This window comes from Stenella coeruleoalba (assembly GCF_951394435.1).
Source record: "Stenella coeruleoalba genome assembly, chromosome: 1".
Classification (NCBI taxonomy): domain Eukaryota; kingdom Metazoa; phylum Chordata; class Mammalia; order Artiodactyla; family Delphinidae; genus Stenella; species Stenella coeruleoalba.
The window spans coordinates 105,283,469-105,303,743 of record NC_137169.1 but is presented as its reverse complement, the minus strand read 5'-3'; the positions used below and the strand labels follow the sequence as shown (position 1 = coordinate 105,303,743).

At 38.6% G+C, this 20,275-nt stretch overlaps 1 protein-coding gene across 1 annotated transcript in view; it reads left to right on the top strand.

The window, feature by feature from the left end:
• NOTCH2 (notch receptor 2) overlaps positions 1-20,275 on the top strand; it is a 177,485-nt gene that overhangs the window by 38,913 nt on the left and 118,297 nt on the right. The window contains exon 2 of the mRNA XM_079932106.1: positions 15,503-15,584. Coding sequence (XP_079788232.1) covers positions 15,503-15,584 — 82 coding nt within the window. The remainder of the gene's footprint in view (positions 1-15,502; positions 15,585-20,275) is intronic.

Here is a 20,275-nt window from a genome sequence, read left to right as displayed (position 1 = left end):
GATTAGAATATTTAGTCTATTTACATTTAAAGTAATTATTGATAGATATGTACTTATTGCCATTTTGTTAATTGTTTTCTGTCTTTTTTTTATTTCTTTGTTGTTTTTTTTTCTTCTTTTGCTTGTGATTTGATGGCTATCTCTTGTGTTGTATTTGGATTCCTTTCTCTTTTGTTTGTGTATCACAGATTTTTGGTTTGTGGTTACCCTGAGTCTCATATATAACAACATAAACATCTATATATTTCACTACTTTTGTCTTTTAAACTTGTGATTTGATGGCTATCTCTTGTGTTGTATTTGGATTCCTTTCTCTTTTGTTTGTGTATCACAGATTTTTGGTTTGTGGTTACCCTGAGTCTCATATATAACAACATAAACATCTATATATTTCACTACTTTTGTCTTTTAAACTTCCTATTAGCTTTATAAGTGGTTGATCTACTACCTTTACTGTATTTTTACCTTTACCAGTGAGATTTTTTCTTACATAATTTTCATATTTCTAGTTGTGGCCTTTTTTTCTGCTTAAAGAAGTCCCTTTAACATTTCTTGTAAAGCCTGTTTAGTGGTGCTGAACTCTTTCAGCTTTTGCTTGTCTGTAAAACTCTTTTTATCTCTCCTTCAACTCTGAGTGATAAACTTTTTGGATAGACTGTTCTTTGTTGTAGGTTTTCTCCTTTTATCACTTTGAATATATTGTACCACTCTCTTCTGGCCTGTAAAGTTTCTGATGAAAAGTCAGCTGATAGTATTATGGGAGTTTCCTTGTACTTGTTGCTTTTTTCTTCCTGCTTTTAAGATTCTGTCTTTATTTTTAACTTTTGCCATTTTAATTATAGTGTCCCTTGGTGTGGACCTCTTTGGGTTCATTTTGTTTGGGACTCTCTTTGCTTCCTGGACTTGGATGTCTGTTTCCACCCCCAGTCTAGGGAAGTTTTCAGCTATTAATCTTCAAATAAGTTCTCTGCTCCTTTCTCTCCCTCTGTTTCTTCCGGGACCCCTGTCATGCAAAATCAGTATTCTTGATATTGTCCCAGAGGTCTCTTAAATGGTCCTCATTTTTAAAAGTTGTTTTCCTTTTTTTCTGTTTAGCTTCAGTGATTTCCACTACTCTGTCTTTCAGATTGTTGATCTGTTCTTCTGTATCATCTAATCCACTGTTGATTCCTTCTACTGTATTTTTTTATTTCAGTTATTGTATTCTTCAGCTCTGTTTGGTTCTTCTTTATATTTTGTAACTCTTTGGTAAAATTCTCGCTGTGTTCATCCATTCTTCTCCTGAGCTTGTTGAGCATCTTTACGATCATTACCTTGAACTCTTTATTGGGCAGATTGCTTATCTCCACTTTGTTTAGTTCTTTTACTGAGATTTTGTCTTGTTGCATCCTTTGGAACATATCCTCCATCTCCTCATTTTGCCCAATTCTCCATGTTTATTTCTATGTGTTAGGTAAGTCAGTTATGTTTCCCATTATTGGAGAAGTGGCCTTATGTAGGGGATGTGTGATAAGGCCCAGCAACATGCTCCACTCTGATTACCAGAGCTATATGTTCTGGGGGTATCTCCTATGTGGGCTCTGTGCACCCTACTGTTGTGGCAGGGATAACTCCTGTGTGCATGCTGATAAGTGGGGCTGGTCCCTGGCCTGGTTGACTGCAAGGCCATGTCTCATGCAGTAGCTGTGGGCCAGCTGGAGGGAAGGGTAGGCTTCCCATGCAATTGACTGTTTGCCTTGAGGGGGCTTTGGGGCTGGTGCTAGCCTCCTGGAGTGCAGGACTTCCACTGAAGTCTTGAACCCCTCAAAGTCATCCAAGAGGGTTTGAATCAACTTCTTCCAAGCTCCTTTTAATGCTGATACTTTGACCTCTTACCACGAATCACAAATGAGCTCAATAATATTTAGAATGGTGAATCCTTTCTAGGAGGTTTTCAATTTCCTTGCCCAGATCCATCAGAGAAATCTCTATCTATGGCAGCTATAGCCTTACAAAATGTATTTTTTAAATAATAAGACTTGAAAGTCAAACTTACTTATTGATCCATGGGCTGCAGAAAGGATGTTGTGTTAGTAGCAATGAAAACAACATTAATCTCATAGCACATGTCCATCAGAGCTCTTGGGTAACTAGGTGCACTGTTATTGAGCAGTAATATTTTGAAAGGACTCTATTTTTCTGAGTAGTAGGTCTCAACGGTGGGCTTAGAACATTCAGTAAGCCATGTTGTAAATGGGTGTACTCTTACCTAGGCTGTGTCAGTCCATTTATGGAGCACAGGCAGAGTAGATTTAGCATAATTCTTAAGGGCTCTAGGATTTTTGGAGTAGTATTCAGTAAATAAGCATTGGTTTCAACTTAAAGTTACCAGCTATATTAACCCCTAACAAAAGAGCCTGTTTTTTGAAGCTCTGAAACCAGGCGTTGACTTCTCTCTAGCTATGAAAGTCCTAGATGGCATCTTCTTCCAATACAGGGATGTTTCATCTATACTGAAAACCTGTTGTTTAGTGTAGCACCTTCATTAATTATCTTAGCTAAGTCTTCTGGATAAGTTGCTGCAACTTCTGCTCAGCACTTGCTGTTTCACCTTCTGCTTTTATGTTAAGGAGATGACTTCTTTCCTTAAACCTTTCCTTAAACCAGCCTCTGCTAGCTTCAAACTTTTCTGCAGCTTCATCACTTCTCTCAGCCTTCATAGAAATGCAGAGTTGGAGCCTTGCTCTGGATTAGGTTTGACTTAAGGGAATATTGTGGCTGGTTTGTTCTTCTATCCAGACCACTAAAACTTTCTCCATATCAGCAATAAGGCTGTTACACTTTCTTATTATTTGTGTGTTCACTGGAGAAGCACTTTTAATTTCCTTCAAGAACTTTTCTTTTGCATTCACAACTTGGCTAAGTGTTTGGTGCAGGAGGCCCAGCTTTCAGCCTATCTTGGCTTTCAACATGCCTTCCTCACTAAGCTTAATCATTTTTAGCTTTTGATATAAAGTGAGAGACGTGTGACTCTTCCTTTCACTTGAACACTTAGAGGTCATTGCAGAGTCATTAACTGACCTAATTTCACTTTTGTTGTGTCTCAGGGACTATAGAAGCCTGAGGAGAGGGAGAAAGATAGGAGAATAGCTGGTTGGGGAAGTGGTCAGAACACACACATTTATTAAGTTCACTGTCTTACACGGACACAGTTCATGGCACTCCAAAACAATTAAAGTAGAAACATCAACAATCACTGATCACAGCTTATCATAACAAATACAATGATAATGAAAAAATTTGAAATTTTGTGAAAATTACCAAAATGTGACACAGAGACATGAAGTGAGGAATAGCCATTAGAAAAATGGCATGACAGATTGGTTCCATGCATGGTTACCACAAACCTTTAATGTGTAAAAATGCAATAAAGCAAAATGCCATAAAATGAGATAAGCCTGTATACAAGATTTTCTGTTTGCTGTCTTTCTTGGCTCATCCAGCAACAGTTAGATGAGCAAGAATGGACATGAGCATTTGCAGGCCAAATTGTGACCGTTAGTGTGCTGGGCTGTTGTTATTCAAATGACTGGTGTTAACTCCACAGAAGTCTAAGTAGTCTTAGAGATAAATTCTTGCTTACATGCACAGTAAAGAAAGAATGTGAGTAGTTGAAAGTTTTATGGAGTTAGAGGACTAGGGTTTTTCAGAGGGATTGATTGAACATTGAAATCATCAGCTCTTCATCAAATATTTTTAAACGTGAATTATTATTATTCTTTTCTGTTGACCATGGGGCCAAAGTTTTGTTTGCATGAGTTGGCATAGATTTGTGTTTGAAGAAACAAAAGAAGGGAGGGATTGAAAACAAAACTACATAAAAATGGAAGTTTGGGGCTGTATTTCATGTTTTCTTTTACCCTTGATATTTAATAAAGATTATTTTCCTTCTGTTACCTTCTCCTGTTCCAAGGTTGTTGCCCCAGGCATGTTCTCTGGAAATGGGAACGATATGCATTTACCATCTCCAGATTTAGGTATTTTCCTCACAGTGCTGGTTTCTCTGCTTATCTGGGATATTCTGGGTATGAGCCTACAGTTTAGAACCTTTTGAGCTCTTGGGTTTAGACAGTTCTCAGTGATGTGTGAAGGAAGTTTGAATTGAATATTCTCCACAGGTGAATAGGGTTTACTTTTGGCTGAAGATATAGAACCTCAGTGACCCAGATAATAATATAGAAATGACCCAAATGTTAGGAACTTAGCCTGTGCAAGCCCTGACTTCAGAACATTTAGTGCGACTTTGTATAAATATTCAGACCGGGCTTCCCTGGTGGCGCAGTGGTTGCGGGTCTGCCTGCCGATGCAGGGGACACGGGTTCGTGCCCCGGTCCGGGAAGATCCTACATGCCTCGGAGTGGCTGGGCCCCTGAGCCATGGCCGCTGAGCCTGCGCGTCCAGAGCCTGTGCTCTGCAGTGGGAGAGGCCACAACAGTGAGAGGCCCGCGTACTGCAAAAAAAAAAAAAAAAAAAAAAAAAAAGATTCAGACCTTCTATCATCCATTAGCGTAATACACTGATTATGGTGTTCCAGTGACTTGATTCTTGGGAGTAACATTTACTGTTACCAGCCAACGATTTTAAAAAATCCTTCCTGTAGGGAAGGATGCCTATGGGGAAATCTGAAGTTGTTCCCTGGGTTTTCCCCATTTGGTTTTGGGAAGTTTCCATGATTTTATATAACATATAACAATTTAGATTTTTCCATTTTCACTTTCGACATAATTTTGTCCCTTATTCTTTCTTTTTAGGGTCTACCTCTAAATTAACAAACCGTAGAAATTGTCTACTCCATTTAAAAAGCATTCTGAACAATTTAAGCTAAAAGAACACTTTGTTTCTTTTGGGTGGGTGTCAAGAAAATTATATATATTTATAAAATTCTTTTCCGGCAAGGGTACTTAAAAGCATGTATTTGAAATTAAGGGTTTTTTGAAAAATGGAGCTGTGCTTAACAATATAGTCTTTTAAAAATTTTACAAAGGGAGTGTTTACTAAAAGCACAGGAAATTGGTGACAGGCAGAGTTTGTCTCTGATAATAGAACAGATAGAGACCATAGAACAGAACAGATAATAGAAGATATAAGACAATGGAATAATACTTCAGACTGGCCTTTTATGACCACTAAGTAGTACAGAAATATATAGTCCTTTGTGTGGAGAATAATTTAACTCCAAATATGATATAACTTCTTACCCTCTGTTGGGTTTTATTACACTAAGATCCTGACCCTTTTGGACATGAAAACCTTGTAACTATTTTGGTCAGTGTCATTTTACAACGGGTTAGATACTTACAGTGAAGAAATACATTGGAGCTATTTTGGACCATATTGGTGCTTATTGTTTTGTGGATGTGTGTCAGTGTATCTACCCATGGGGAAAATGGTACTGTAGAATAAAAGCATACTATTCACTCTAAGACACTGCTGAAAGAAATTAAAGATGATACAAACAGATGGAGAGATATACCATGTTCTTGGATTGGAAGAATCAACATTGTGAAAATGACTATACTATCCAAAGCAATCTACAGATTCAGTGCAATCCCTATCAAACTACCAATGGCATTTTTCCCAGAACTAGAACCAAAGAATTTCACAATTTGTATGGAAACAAAGACCCTGAATAGCCAAAGCAATCTTGAGAAAGAAAAACAGAGCTGGAGGAATCAGGCTCACTGACTTCAGACTATACTACAAAGCTACAGTAATCAAGACAGTATGGTACTGGCACAAAAAACAGAAATATAGATCAATGGAACAGGATAGAAAGACCAGAGATAAACCCATGCACATATGGTCACCTTATTTTTGATGAAAGAGGCAAGAATATACAATGGAGAAAAGACAGCCTCTTAAATAAGTGGTGCTGGGAAAACTGGACAGCTACATGTAAAAGAATGAAATGAGAACACTCCCTAACACCATACACAAAAATAAACTCAAAATGGATTAAAGACCTAAATGTTAGGCCAGTCACTATCAAACTCTTAGAAGAAAACATAGGCAGAACACTCTATGACATAAATCACAGCAAGATCCTTTTTGACCCACCTCCTAGAGAAATGGAAATAAAAACAAAAATGAACAAATGGGACTAATGAAACTTCAAAGCTTTTGCACAGCAAAGGAAACCATAAACAAGACGAAAAGACAACCCTCAGAATGGGAGAAAATTTTGCAAATGAAGCGATTGACAAAAGATTAATCTTCAAAATTTACAAGCAACTCATGCAGCTCAATATCAATAAAACAAATAACCCAATCTAAAAATGGGCAGAAGACCTAAATAGACATTTCTCCAAAGAAGATATACAGATTGCCAACAAACACAAAGAATGCTCAACATCATTAATCATTAGAGAAACACAAATCAAAACTTCAATGAAGTATCACCTCACACCAGTCAGAATAACCATCATCAAAAAATCTACAAACAATAAATGCTGGAGAGGGTGTGGAGAAAAGGGAAGCCTGTTGCACTGTTGATGGGAATGTAAATTGTTACAGCCACTATGGAGAACAGTATGGAGGTTCCTTAAAAAACTACAAATAGAACTACCATATGACCCACCAATCCCACTACTGAGCATATACCCAGAGAAAACCATAATTGGAAAAGAGTCATGTACCACAATGTTCATTGAGGCTCTATTTACAATAGCCAGGACATGGAACCAACCTAAGTGTCCATCAACAGATGAATGGATAAAGAAGATGTGGCACGTATATATAATGGAATATTACTCAGCCATAAAAAGAAACAAAATTGCGTTATGTGTAGTGAGGTGGTTGGACCTAGAGTCTGTCATACAGAGTGAAGTAAAGTCAGAAAGAGAAAAACAAATACTGTATGCTAACACATATATATGGAATCTAAAAAAAATAAGAAAAAAAATGTCATGAAGAACCTAGGGGCAGGATGGGAATAAAGATGCAGGCGTAGAGAATGGACTTGAGGACACGGGGAGGGGGAAGGGTAAGCTGGGACAAAGTGAGAGAGTGGCATGGACATATGTACACTACCAAACGTAAAATAGATAGCTAGTGGGAAGCAGCCGCATAGCACAAGGAGATCAGCTCTGTGCTTTGTGACCACCTAGAGGGGTGGGATAAGGGAGGGTGGGAGGGAGGGAGACGCAAGAGGGAAGAGATATGGGGATATATGTATGTGTATAGCTGATTCACTTTGTTATAAAGCAGAAACTAACACACCGTTGTAAAGCAGTTACACTCCAATAAAGATGTTTAAAAAAAAAAAGCATACTATCTTAGCTTAGCATTCACTTGGAATTTTTATGCCTGGTTTCTGCATTTGCCATTTAGAAGTAAATTATTTGGCTTCCGTTCAAACCATTTAAATCAATTCTTACCATAATACACATGGCTTAAGATTCACGGGGGAGGGTGTTTCTTTATTCATGCAAATTTTAAGATAGGAACTTCCAAAGATGTTTTAGGTTTGTGAAGATTAAAAAGTATGGTTCCACTTTCTCAACTTTTCATCCCTGTTAAAGGCCAGGAAATTTGCACCATTTTTTCCTCCATATTTTACTTTTCTACTCCTTACACAGTATGAAATCAGAATTATTAGGCACAGTCACATTTGGGTATCCCCATGCTTATTAAAATTGGAGCCTTGGAATATTTTAAACACATAAACCGATTGTTGAGTTTGTTAAAGAGTTTTGTCAAAATTAGAGATAGTTAGTTCATTGAATATTTTATGAATATTGAGTATACCTGCTGCGTTCCAGGCACTGTTCTAGGTCCTGGTTATACAAAGATGAGCCAATCATGGTCACTGCCTTTAGGGAATTTGCTCAGAGGTAGAGAGAAATTGGTGAGCCTGTATTTATAATGCATCTGCCCAAGATGTAAGGGGAGTACAAGGAGGGACATGTAAATCAGACTGGAGGGTCTCTGAGGGCTTCTTAAGGAAGGTAATGCTTTATTCGTGAATTGAAATATAAGTAGGAGTTAGCAAGATGGAGAAGGAAGAAAGGGAGGGGAAGTATTTTCCAGGTGGAAGAATGTGTGTGTAGAGATGATTATTAACAAATTGGTCACGTGATTTATAAGTATATGTGTATTTTTCATATCTTGCATTTCATATGGAAGAGGAAGTCCATTTTCATCCCCAAACTAAGAAATTAAAATTTAACTCATAAGTAAATTTTTCTGCAGTCTTTAAAAATACAGCAAAATAAAAGAAAAAGAAAAAAACACAGTGCATAATATATGTTAACATAGTACAGCAAATGTGCCAAATTTTGTTTTTTGCAATAAATCCAACATTATAAAATAGGACAAAAATTGGAATTTTTAAAATGAAAGATTACTATGGATTCACCAACTCACTGGGATGAATATCTTTATAAAACTAAAAATGCTATTAATAATTAAAAAAATACCCTTATGTTATTTGTAAATTCAGTTTTTTGTTGGTTATATTTTCTTAAATCAAGGCATTCCTGCTTTTGAAAAGTAGTAATATTTTGCTATGAATCTTATAGCTTAAGCCTTAATTTCTGTGGATCTGGTATTATCATCTCTTAAGTAGAAAACAAATGTTCTATTAGATGATACCTTTAAGGGGCATAGAAATCCTCGGAACGCTATCAGGAAAATAAAATTAATATCTCCCTTGTTTCATTTATGTGCCTTTTAATCAAGGCAGATTTCAAGGAGGAAGACAGATGTTTCTCCATTTTGTTTTTCTTTAAATGTACTACTTGGGATTTGAAGCTTCTGCACTTCTTCTGTTTGTTTGGATTTTTTTTTTTTTTTCCATGGCTTAATCCCAAAAAATGGAATAAAAAATTTAGCGAGAGCTTTGTTGTTTGAAATTGCAGGGTGCTGCGAGACTTATTGCAAATCCCTGATGTCTCCCTGTCTGCCCTCAATTCTCCTATTTTTGGTAATAATGCAAGCAGTCATTTTAGAAAACTTTGCTTTGTTCATTTTACTGAGCCTCTTCCAGCACCATGTGCCTGAAGCAATAGCAGCGGGCCACAGCCAAGGTCCTAGGGCATAAACTCAGACTTCATCTTTCTCAAATGCTGCTACTTGAAATTTGCATAAACGTTGAAAAGAAGATTAAAGGGGCCCTCTATGCCTCCTCTTCACATATTTTAGGAACCCCAGCCATTCAAGGCATTAAAATGTCTTTTGAGTCATCAGGGGACGTAAAAGCGCAAACAGATGCCATCCTGCAGACAGAGGGAGCAGGATATGAAAAAAATCATGTGAGATAGACAACAGAGGCTTATTTGAAGAGGCTGCAAAGCGACAAGTAATGCCAATTTAAAACGATTACATGTTAATGCAACAAGTGAAACACGTTTGAAGGCTGCTCAGATTACACCGGCTGGGGTGCAGACTTAATTACTCATGTTAGAGATTCCTAAAACAAAGGGAGTCTTTTAAACCAGTGATATGTAGCTGGCATGATACTGAAAAGCCCTGGAAAACCTAGGTAAATGCCTAGAGGAAGTTTTAAGGACAATTCCATTAAGTCTGGAGATCTTGGGCCTGTCCCTAAATGGGCAAATTCCTTAGGCACTGGAACTGGTAAAAATCAATGACAGTTTATTCTGTTGTTTGCAGTATTTATATACAAATGAGGCTGATAAACTTTACTAGAACCTTGTCTGGACTGAGTTATACTCACTGCTCAACAACAAAGGTTTGTGTTGTATTTCTTAAAGGTTTTTTCTGGAGTGATTCTGAAATTGATATTGAGAGGGTCTGCTAAAGGTATACAGTAAAAACAATTTTTATTTTACTCCTATTTATCTTAGAGTCATTTGGGTTGGTCATTTTCTGTCTGTCCCTGTTCCTAACATCCCTAGATTGTGTGCACCATGAGAATAGGAATTGTTTGTTTTGTCCCTGTTTGCTTTTCATGCAGTGCTAGGTAGAGGGCCATACTCAGAGTAGTCGTTCCACAAGTAGCAAAAGCACCATGTTAACACTGAATGACATTTTTGTTCATATATAGTGTTACTTTACCTTTCATGAATCACTTCTCCCTATGCTTGCAGTGCTATACCTTTTTTTTTTTTTTTGAGCAGTGAGTGACTTTCTTTGTAGTAGTTCAGGATATCTTTTACTAGACCTTTATTGGTGGCAACTGGGAAGAATTTATTCCATTTATTGATATGTCCTAAATTGCTTAGGGCTCTTCTATTTTTCCAGATTTCTCAGTTTGTTAAACTGGGGTTTGATTGATATAACAAGTTCCTCTAAAGCCACCATTTATCGTGGAATCAATTACAAAGAATTTAAGTACCTACTATGTGAGCAGTCCTTTTTTGAGCTCTTACTATGTGTCAGGCATTGTTCTAGGCTCTTTAAATGTATTAATTTGGTTCATTCTTGCCAGGGCTCTGAGAGAGATTATTTTGTACATGAAGAAATGAAAGTACAAAGAGGATAGAGATAGACAGTAAACGGTGGGGCTGGAATTCCAACTGAGATCCTGATTTCAGCATTTATGCTTTCAATCACTAAACTATATTGCCTCAAATATACAGAAGAGAAGAAATGGTTTCTATCATCTAGGAACTTAAAAGTGTAAAAGCAGAGAGAGTTAGGAGACAGCACAGAATTAAATGCTAAATTGTGAGTTATGAGTGTTACAAGGGTAGGGGTTGGCCTGTGAGGACAGAACCATCCAGGGGAAGCTTTGTGGGCCAGGCAGAAGGTGAGCTGGGCCTGGGAGGAAGGAGCAGAATTTAGATAGTAAAGGGGAAGTGGCAATCAGAGGAAGCTGAGATACTAGTGGAGGCAAGGAACTGAGTTCACAATGGTCTGTTCAAGCAAGAGGCTGCATTCAAAGCGGTTCGAGGTGAAATGCTGGGTGCATAATGTAGGCTGCGATCTTGAAGGCCAGGGTGAGGGCTTCGACTGGAAGAAGGAAGGAATGACTCGTCCCTGGAAGAAAAAGTGCCAAGCTTGGCTCTGTACCTACCGAAGGTACTGCATCCACCTCTCAACTGATTCTTCTGAAGCCAAGCTGAGAATAAGTTCTGAAAACTGAGTAAGAACTGAAAGCCACTGCAGATTAGCGAGTGGTGGACTGACCCTTGTAACATTGTCATTCTGGGAGGTTAGATGGGATTAGAATAAAGTCCTTACCATTTGCGGGGGAGCTGAGAAAATGGGTGGCTTTGGCCTAGTCTAAAATGGGGTGACTTTCATAAGCTTATATAAGAAAGGAAGAAAAGCCTCCACACACTGGAACATTTAACAGTCTTGACTTTTTTCAAACACAGATCTGGTTGTGTTGCCTTCCTTGCTTAGAGCAGCCCAGTAGTTCATGCTCACCCTTAGAGCAGAAGCCGTAATCTGACCCCTGCCTGCCTTCCTTGCTGTTTCCTATTACCCTCCCTGTTGTTTAATAATTTCTAGCCATACAGACATGGAATACCAGTCTCATTCCCTCTCCAGGCCTTTACGCTTGCTGTTTCCTCTGCTTGGGATCACTGTTTCCCTATATCTTCATGATTCTTGTTCGTTTAAGTCTTAGCTCAAAGGAAACCACCTGAGAGAGGCCTTTCCTAGTCACTTTATCTAAAGTAGGTCCCTACACCTCCAGCCTTCCTGATTACGTTGTATCCCATAACTGGGTTCTGTTTCCAATAGAATCTATCACTTACCGCTGTGAGATAATAAATAAATTTACTTATTCATTATCTGTCTTTCCCTAGTAGAAATAAGGTTCATGAGGACAGGGACTTTATTATGTTAACCATGGTTTCCCTGACATCAGGGCCTGCACCTCACATAGTAGATGCTCTGTAAGTACTTTTTTTTTAATGAATTTGGCTGCTCCCTGAGGCTTGTGGGATCTTAGTTCCCCGACCAGGGATTGAACCCGTGCCCTCGGCAGTGAAAGTGTGGAGTGCTAACCCCTGGACCTCTGGGGAATTCCATCTGTAAGTATATTTCTGAGTATTGGAAGACTAGTCCCCAAATATGCAGTAGAGAAAATGTGTGAAAATTGGAAATATTCTAGATATTGTGTCACATTGCCAAGTGATGGAGTGATGAAATTGGAATCCACTGCTTCTTTTTGTTTTTGCCCTTTTTGGGGGCAGGGGGCACGTACATATATGAGACTGATATTTGTCAGCCAGCATTTATTGAGTAACCTCTGTAGCTTAGATGAAAATTCGGGAAAAAGTCACTCCTTTTGTGAGTGACCGGTTTCTCTGTGTCTATTAAAACATCAGTTTAATGTCTAACTGATATGATGGAACCTTTTTTACTTTACAAATATAAAGCTGCTTTTAATTTTATTGTTAAATTGAAGTGTTTTACGTTGGGAAAAAAGTAAATTGAATTTTGAAATGAGATCTTTCCCAGCCTCACTGTCATGGTTTTTAGTTATCAAAGTTTTAACTTCTATATTTATGACAAATAATTACAGTATTCATTTAGAAATAGCCTCTGAGCAAAGTTGTGAGTCTCAAATTTTACTTGGTTGTCGTTGCTGTTATCCATCCAGGCAATACATTGTCGTCTCCATCATCCAGGACTTCTGGTGGATTATATAGTCTCAGGGGATTCCTTAAAGTGGACCACCATGCCTTAGTACAGGAGTTGTGTCCAAGTGTGGCTCCTCAGAGTCACAGCGTCAGCATCACCTGGGAACTTGTTAGGCATGCACATTCCCAGGCCCCCTTTAGACTGACTCACTCAGAAACCGGGGTGGCGGGGGGTGGAGTCCAGCAATCTGTGTTTTAACAAGCCCTCCAGATGATTCTGATACACACTAAAGTTTGAGAACCGTGGCTTAGTAAATGTTAAAGGTTCAAGGTAGCATGATCCTACGGATTAGCCAAACGGCATTAATTATTAGCCTTGCGAGCCTACCTCCTTTTTGGTCCCTGAATTTGATTGGTTCACGAAGGCTAGGCTGTGAAGTTATTTTCTAGATTGATTGCCACATATTGACTTTAGGTTGTTTGTATTTCTCTGCACCTGTCACTGTAATGATTTTCCGAGATGCTTAATAGGAACAGACTGTGATTTTTTTTTTTTTTTTTTTTTGCACCCATGGCTTTCTGAGTCATGGGTGGCTGGCTTCTTTTGTCTTTCTGGATAGATTTCTCTAGGTACCAGGCATGCCATTCATCTACTTTTAATGAGGGAGTTGTCACTGTTGGATCACAGGGGATCCTTCAGCAGCATTTAGTTTACCCCAGTTTGGTTTACAGGTTGGGAAATTGAGCCCCCATGAGGTTGTGCTTTTCTTGCAGTAGTGCAGCTAGTTTGTGGTAGATCCAGGGTTTCAGGACTCCTGACTCCCTCCACTGCCCCAGGATTCCTGCAGGGGGAGGCCAGAGCTGTGGCTTGCTCTGGGCCTGCGGGACATTCCTTTCCTATTTAAAGAAAAAAGCAAATAGAAAAAAAGTCAGGAAGTTCTCATTGAAACTAATAAAAGTGTCTAAAGAGAATAAAAAAATCAGTTTGAGAACTTTGGTATGGAGGAAATAACCTGACATTAACTGTTTTAATTATAGTTGTTGCATTGGGCTTATCAGTGTGGGAAGAGGGAGCATTTGAGCCCTACAGGGAAGTGGGATATGGACAACAAGATGACCCTCTTCCTGAATATGCCTGCGCAGGCTGCAGCCTAGTGACTGCTTGTGTGATACCAATAGCTGTCATGGAGACGGGGCTGGACTCAGTAAGGCCCAGCAGTGTCACAGCTAGTGCTATGGAGGAATGCCCCATGAGGAGGCCTCTTAACCTCCTTGGCCTTCGCTTTCTAATATGTGGGTATAATAATACCTATTTTGCCTCTCTTGAGAAGAAAAATGTCAGATGGTGGGAAGTAGTGTATTACTGTAGTTAAGAGCACAGACTCTCTCGTGAGATCCAGACTCCCTAGGTTCAAATTCTGGTTCTTTCACTCACTGTTGTGACCATAGGCGGGTCACTTATCCTTTCTGTAGGATGGGTTTAATGAAATTAACTACTTCATAGGGTTGTTGGGAAGACTGAATTAGTCTGTGTAAAGGGCTTAGAACAATACCTGGTATTTAGTAAGTGCTAAGTGTTAGCTGCTATTGTTATCACTAGTTTTTAAAAATATTATTATCTTAAGAGCTGAGATTTTTGTAAACATTCTCAAAGGGTTTCATCACTTGATAACAGTACTGGGCAAATAGAAGGCTCTTATGCAGTAATTGTTAATGGAGGAGCTGTTCTAACATCCAGCTTGTGCCTGGGCCCTGCTGTGAGAAGAAGCTGGTTTTAATGCCCCGGAAGGGCAGACCTAGAGCCTCTGATATTGCAGTTTATTCATAGAGTGGTACTCACAGAGGAAACTCAAAAGTGGAGACTTCGCGGTTTTGCTTTCAGGTATTTATACACGAACCATCCTAGGAGATGAAGATCTTAATAATCTTCCAGAAAAAGTTCATGGACTTCAATTTTGATTTTTATTGTTTGACAAGTTTTCTTTCTGTCTTGCCCTTCCACTTGTTATTAGTATTCTTGATAAGCATTTTGGTGATGAAAATGCCAACTCTAAAAGCTAAACAATCAAGGTACTGTAATTATCCAGCAAACGAGGCTTTGGGTGGCCCTCCTCCTCTTCTGGCTGAAATCAATGAAAGTTTCTACTATTGCTGTTTATTTCTGGGTAGTCTGCTTTTGGGAGGGATTAAGATGATGAAGTACCTTTTTATTAAAGGGACTAGGGTTCAAGAATTTGAGAATTATTGTTTTATTTATAGATATAAAATTAACTTCTCATTTTTTTGCTTTAATCCCCCCTCCTCTACAATCTCTATTTATAGTCTACTCCCCATCTTTGTGTGAGCCCCTTAAAGTTAGAGATTATGTTTTATTCATTTCTCTATGAATTCCATTTCCCCTTTTTCCTCTGGATCCTAATGTAGTGTCTGGTACACACTAGGCTCTCAAATACAGTTTGTTGAATGAATATTATTGATGTTTCTGATTATTTCTTGAAGTGGCCTGTTTTGAAACTTCACCTGAGGCTTAAGTAATTCATTAATATCATGGTGACCTAGTATCTACCCAGGTCTTCCTAAATATTCATTGATGAATCCTTACATTGCTCATCTGAAGTATCCAAATCCCAAGATGCTCATGGCATATCATGGATAGTATAGCTTTAATTTTCTTAGTATCATTGGGAAATAGGGATGTAACAGCCAGAGAGATAGAGGCACAGAGAATTAAGAGTATCATTCCGGACCACAGAACAGTTATCATGGGAAGAGACTCTTGGGATGAGCTTCTGTACTTCTATGACTGCAGGAGCCAAAAGATAAAAAGATGATTAAAACTCTAAAGGGAAACCTAAATCAAGTTGGATATGGGAATGAATGTTGACCCAGATTGGATGCTGTTTCTCTGATGTCTGAGGGTTATGACTAGTGACTTATTTCTAACGTGTATTTGTTTTTGTTTTTAGCATTGCAATGTCGGGACGGCTATGAGCCCTGTGTAAATGAAGGAATATGTGTTACCTACCACAATGGTACAGGGTACTGCAAGTAAGTTTTTCTCTGTTTTTTTCCTTCTTTATGTATTTTATTTTTTCCTCAATAGGAAATTGGACAAGATTTGGTAATACTGCTCTGTTTTTAATACTTCTGTGAAATGTTACTGGTTCTCTAACTTTTCTGATGTAGTTTTTGTGGGGGATGAGGATGTGGATGTCAGATAAATGGTTAATAAGAACTTACTGTCTTATCTTTTTCATCATGAAAAAGACTTTCAGTGAGTAGCTAGTTAAATATAGTGAGTACATTCTTTTACATTTTCAGTTTAAGGCAAAGCCTCAGAATCGCTTCTCAACGTGTTAGCTGTGATCTTGTTTTAAAGTCAAACCAAATAGATGTTAACTTTAATTCTGCCTACTGTAAGTAAATACTATGTGAAATACTAAGTAAAGCCACGTGAAACTTTTATCTAATATAAAAAATCAATTCTGAAAGAGAGACTGTGAGAGAAGATGCACACATGCTTGTAGGCATGGGGTGGGGAGCAGGGGCTGTGGCTGGACGTCATTATATAGGTTTAAAAGAATAAGGATGAGGAGTAGATAGGACTGGGGGTTTACACTAGTCCTCAGGAGCATTTCTTTTCTTTCTCTCTGATCATCCTCTAGTGTAGCCATACTTTTTGTTTGAGGAAACCTGTGAGGTAATCTCATAAATTGCTTCTCTAGGTTGCCTATGGATAATTTTTTTCCCTCTTCAACCTCAATTGAAAATTTTTGATAGGAACATGTTTCCATTCTATTTCTTTAATGGAAAATAAGATTTGGCAATTATACATTTATCTTCTTTAACACTTTTATGGGATATATTTGTTCTTTGCTTTGGTAGAAGTATTTGCTTGCTAAGCATTTTTAAAAAAATTAATTAATTTATTTATTTTGGGCTGCATTGGGTCTTCGTTGCTGTGCACAGGCTTTCTCTAGTTGCGGCGAGCGGGGGCTACTCTTCGTTGCGGTGTGGGGGCTTCTCTTGTGGAGCACAGGCTCTAGGCACGTGGGCTTCAGTAGTTGTAGCACGTGGGCTTCAGTAGTTGTAGCATGTAGGCTCAGTAGTTGTGGCTCGCGGGCTCTAGAGCGCAGGCTCAGTAGTTGTGGTGCACGGGCTTAGTTGCTCCGCGGAATGTGTGATCTTCCCGGACACAGGGCTCAAACCTGTGTCCCCTGCATTGGCAGGCAGATTTTTAACCACTGTGCCACCAGGAAAGCCCTTGATAAGCATTTGAAGTGAGTTTATCCAACATGGGTTTGTTTCTTTTCTGGATATTTAACTGAAAAACATAACTATGATAATGACATTTTTCCAATCAAGTCTATTCTGACAACAGGATCTAAGTTCTTTAATGTTATGAACAAGAATTTTCCAAGTCAGAAAAAATTTTCTTCACCAAAGTGAAAATATTTTAAGCTGTGATGACAGTAAAGCTTAACAATAGGTTGTTTGGATTGGAATAAATATAACACTGGAAGTGAAATTTTTTATGTAACTGATTATGGGCTGTTCACTTAGTTTTTCTAGCTGGGAAAAAAAATCCAACCAAAAACATGTGATGTAGTCTCCTCTAAGAATGGAAACACAACTGGAGATAATAAGGAAAGGAACTTGGTACCTTAGAATTGGCCACTGAAATCTTGTTAATCTCTTTGGCATCTGGTGTCTTAGTTACCTGCTTTATTCTATTATTTATCTCTCTCGTGGTAGTTAACCCATTATACTATGATCATTTGTTGATGTGTTGGTTTCTCCCACTAGAGTGTGAAGTCCTGGTCTTGTGTGCTTTTGCACAGTTAATGCCTAGTACAGCGCCTGGTATGTAGCTAGCGCTCAACGATATGTTTCTTGAACCAAAAGTGCTCAGTAGATATCACTCACATGTCTTTAAATCTGTTTGTCTTAAATAAGTAGAAACTGTCCTTTCCTCTGAGAATTTTGTTGGCTTCATGTAGCATTCAGGATGGTAGTACTACACAGAGAGGCAATTTAGTTCTATTTAGAGATAATTCAACTTGGTGACTTATGCAGGGAGAATTTCAAATACGTTCTAAGTGTTGGCCTACATATTTGTGGTCTGACATGGGGAACGAGGGCTGTAGAGGAGACCAATCTCTGAGCACTTACCAGGAATGGACACTAAGGGACATTTCGGGGAGAAAACAGATTTGTGAGCTGTTAGTCTCAGACTCTGCAACCAAGGTGAGAGAGACAAAGTTGACCCTAGTTTTTGGAAGAAGCATTGCTAGGAAACAGGGAACTCACTTTGTGATTGACAAAAATGGAGCTGCCTGAATTCTGTCCCTGGATACTTGTTAATTATTGATGGGGTGGGTTGCTTATGGATATAGTTCTGGATTTAGTCCTGGACATCCCTCAGATGTCTTCCAACCCTGTTGTGAGGGAAACAAGCTTCTAGAGAAAAGGAGAGTAAGAGAATAAAATGGACAAGGCCATCTTTTCGGGAGACCGATGTGAACAACAAACCTTGTAAAAAGAGAATGTTTCTCTACTTCAATAAAAGTAATGTTAGCATCTTCAGGAGTATCAGTGTCTACATAAGTGGACACAGGAAAAGCAAGAACAATATCAGGGAAGCCAAATCAGTCGTCCTACAGTGCCATGCCAGCCAACCTCCACAGAACGTTAAGAAAAATTTAAGTAAAAGTACCATTTATTTAGCAGACCTTTCAGTATATCTTCACCAGCTTTGCTTTTTTTCCCTGGGGAAAGAAGTTACTCCAGCTTGCTCAGTAAATACTGTTTTCACAAAATGGTAATAAATATTAGAACACTTAGAAGGTTTATAAAAATTACATCAGATATGCAGGACATATGATTGTCTTTTTATCCGTGAGATTGCTTAGTGGATTAGGAAAAGAAAGCTGAGGCCAAATTTTTTTTACTGGGGTGGGTGGGTAGGAGTTAATGGAAAATGTTTTAAAGTAGAAGGTATCTGACTGTCTCTTTAAAGAGCATAATGTTATTGATTCAGCTAAATTATAATGGTTGTTTATGGAAGTTATAGAAATCCTTGATAAGATCACATTGACAGATGAGGATAAGTACTTTTAAAGGTTAGTTTTGTACACAGCTCAACTGTTTTTTCTAACTGTTAAGAGTCTAAGTACTCTATCAGTCTGTGATTAGATTGGGAGCCAGACAAGGAGAAACGGTGTAATCTTGCATAAAACTCAATTATTCCTCCTAAATAGTTGTTGTCATATCTTAATAAAGCCCTCTGACTACAGAGAGATAAGGCATTTCATTCTCTCGCTTGTCCTACTGGGAGGTGTAAATATATAATTAAATTTGGCTGTCATTAATCACTTTCAAGTTGTTTTCTCAGGCTTTCAAATATAAACCATTCCAAATCCCACTTTGATTAAAAATCGTGGGCAACTCAAGTTCACTAGAATGTTGGGGGTGGGTGAGGTTATGATTTGTAAAATTCACAAAATGTGTATTTTTAAGGACGCATTTATCATAGTTATTTAAAGTCCTTGTTTGCCAGTTCTTTAACATCTGGATTGTCTTTGGACATGTTTCCATAAACAGCTCTTTAACTCGACTGTGGGTACAGTTTCCCTTTACTTCATGTTTATGGTAGTTTTTATTGTTTTCTGGACATTGTGAGTGATGCATTTTAAACTTTATCTTCTACTAAAGAATGTTACTGGAAGATCACCTTGATGCTATTTGGGCTGTGCTATGGGGGGTCTGTTTTGCTCTTAGTCTGGTGGTGCGTTTTGGTCTAGACTTGGGCTTTAGATATAATCCTTACTCCCAAGGTATGACCCCTCAGTGGGTTCAGTGAAAAGCGTGAGGTTTTTACCATATTCTGGGGTGTATCCCAAGCCCCTCTAATTTGGTAGGATTTAAAGTAAAACCTCTGACTCCCAGGAACCATGCTCAGCTTTTCAGCCTTCCAGCTCTTGCTTTCCATTGTGTTCCTAAATATCATCTTGTTGTGGAGTTATATTACATATTTTCGGGCTACCTCCTCTGTGGTTCTGTTTTTTTCCAGGATTTCTCCTCCTCAAATTTCAGCTACTTTGACAATTCTAGACACCTTTGACTCTTTAGCTCAGTAAGACTTGCATTCTCTGCTTGCTTTCTGTTTCCCTTGTGCTTCACGAACTGGGGAATACTCTTCAGGGAAAAAGGTGTATAAGTGCATGTTTCATATACGTAGTTTGTTTTTTCCTTCGAGGCTCATATCCCTTCTAATTTCTGCCCGCTTTGATTGCTCTCTGGTACCTTTAATATTTTGTCTGGAGTTTATAATTATTATGAACGGGTGAGTTGATCTAAGTTACTCTGCCATTACTTTTAATGGTAAGAATTATAATCTTAAAGGAGTCTTTCAAAGTTTTCTACATACCACTTAGGAGGTAACTAGCACAATATTTGTTAAACAATGGAAAATCAGCATGAGCTATATAGGCTCCTGTGGATAGGTGATTGCATTTGAGAATCTGTACTTTTTGCCAAAGTATCTAACTAGAAACTACATTTTTTTTTTTTTTTTGCGATACGCGGGCCTCTCACTGTTGTGGCCTCTCCCACTGCGGAGCACAGGCTCCGGACGCGCAGGCCCAACGGCCATGGCTCACGGGCCCAGCCGCTGCGCGGCATGTGGGATCCTCCCGGACAGGGGCACGAACCCGTGTCCCCTGCATCGGCAGGTGGAC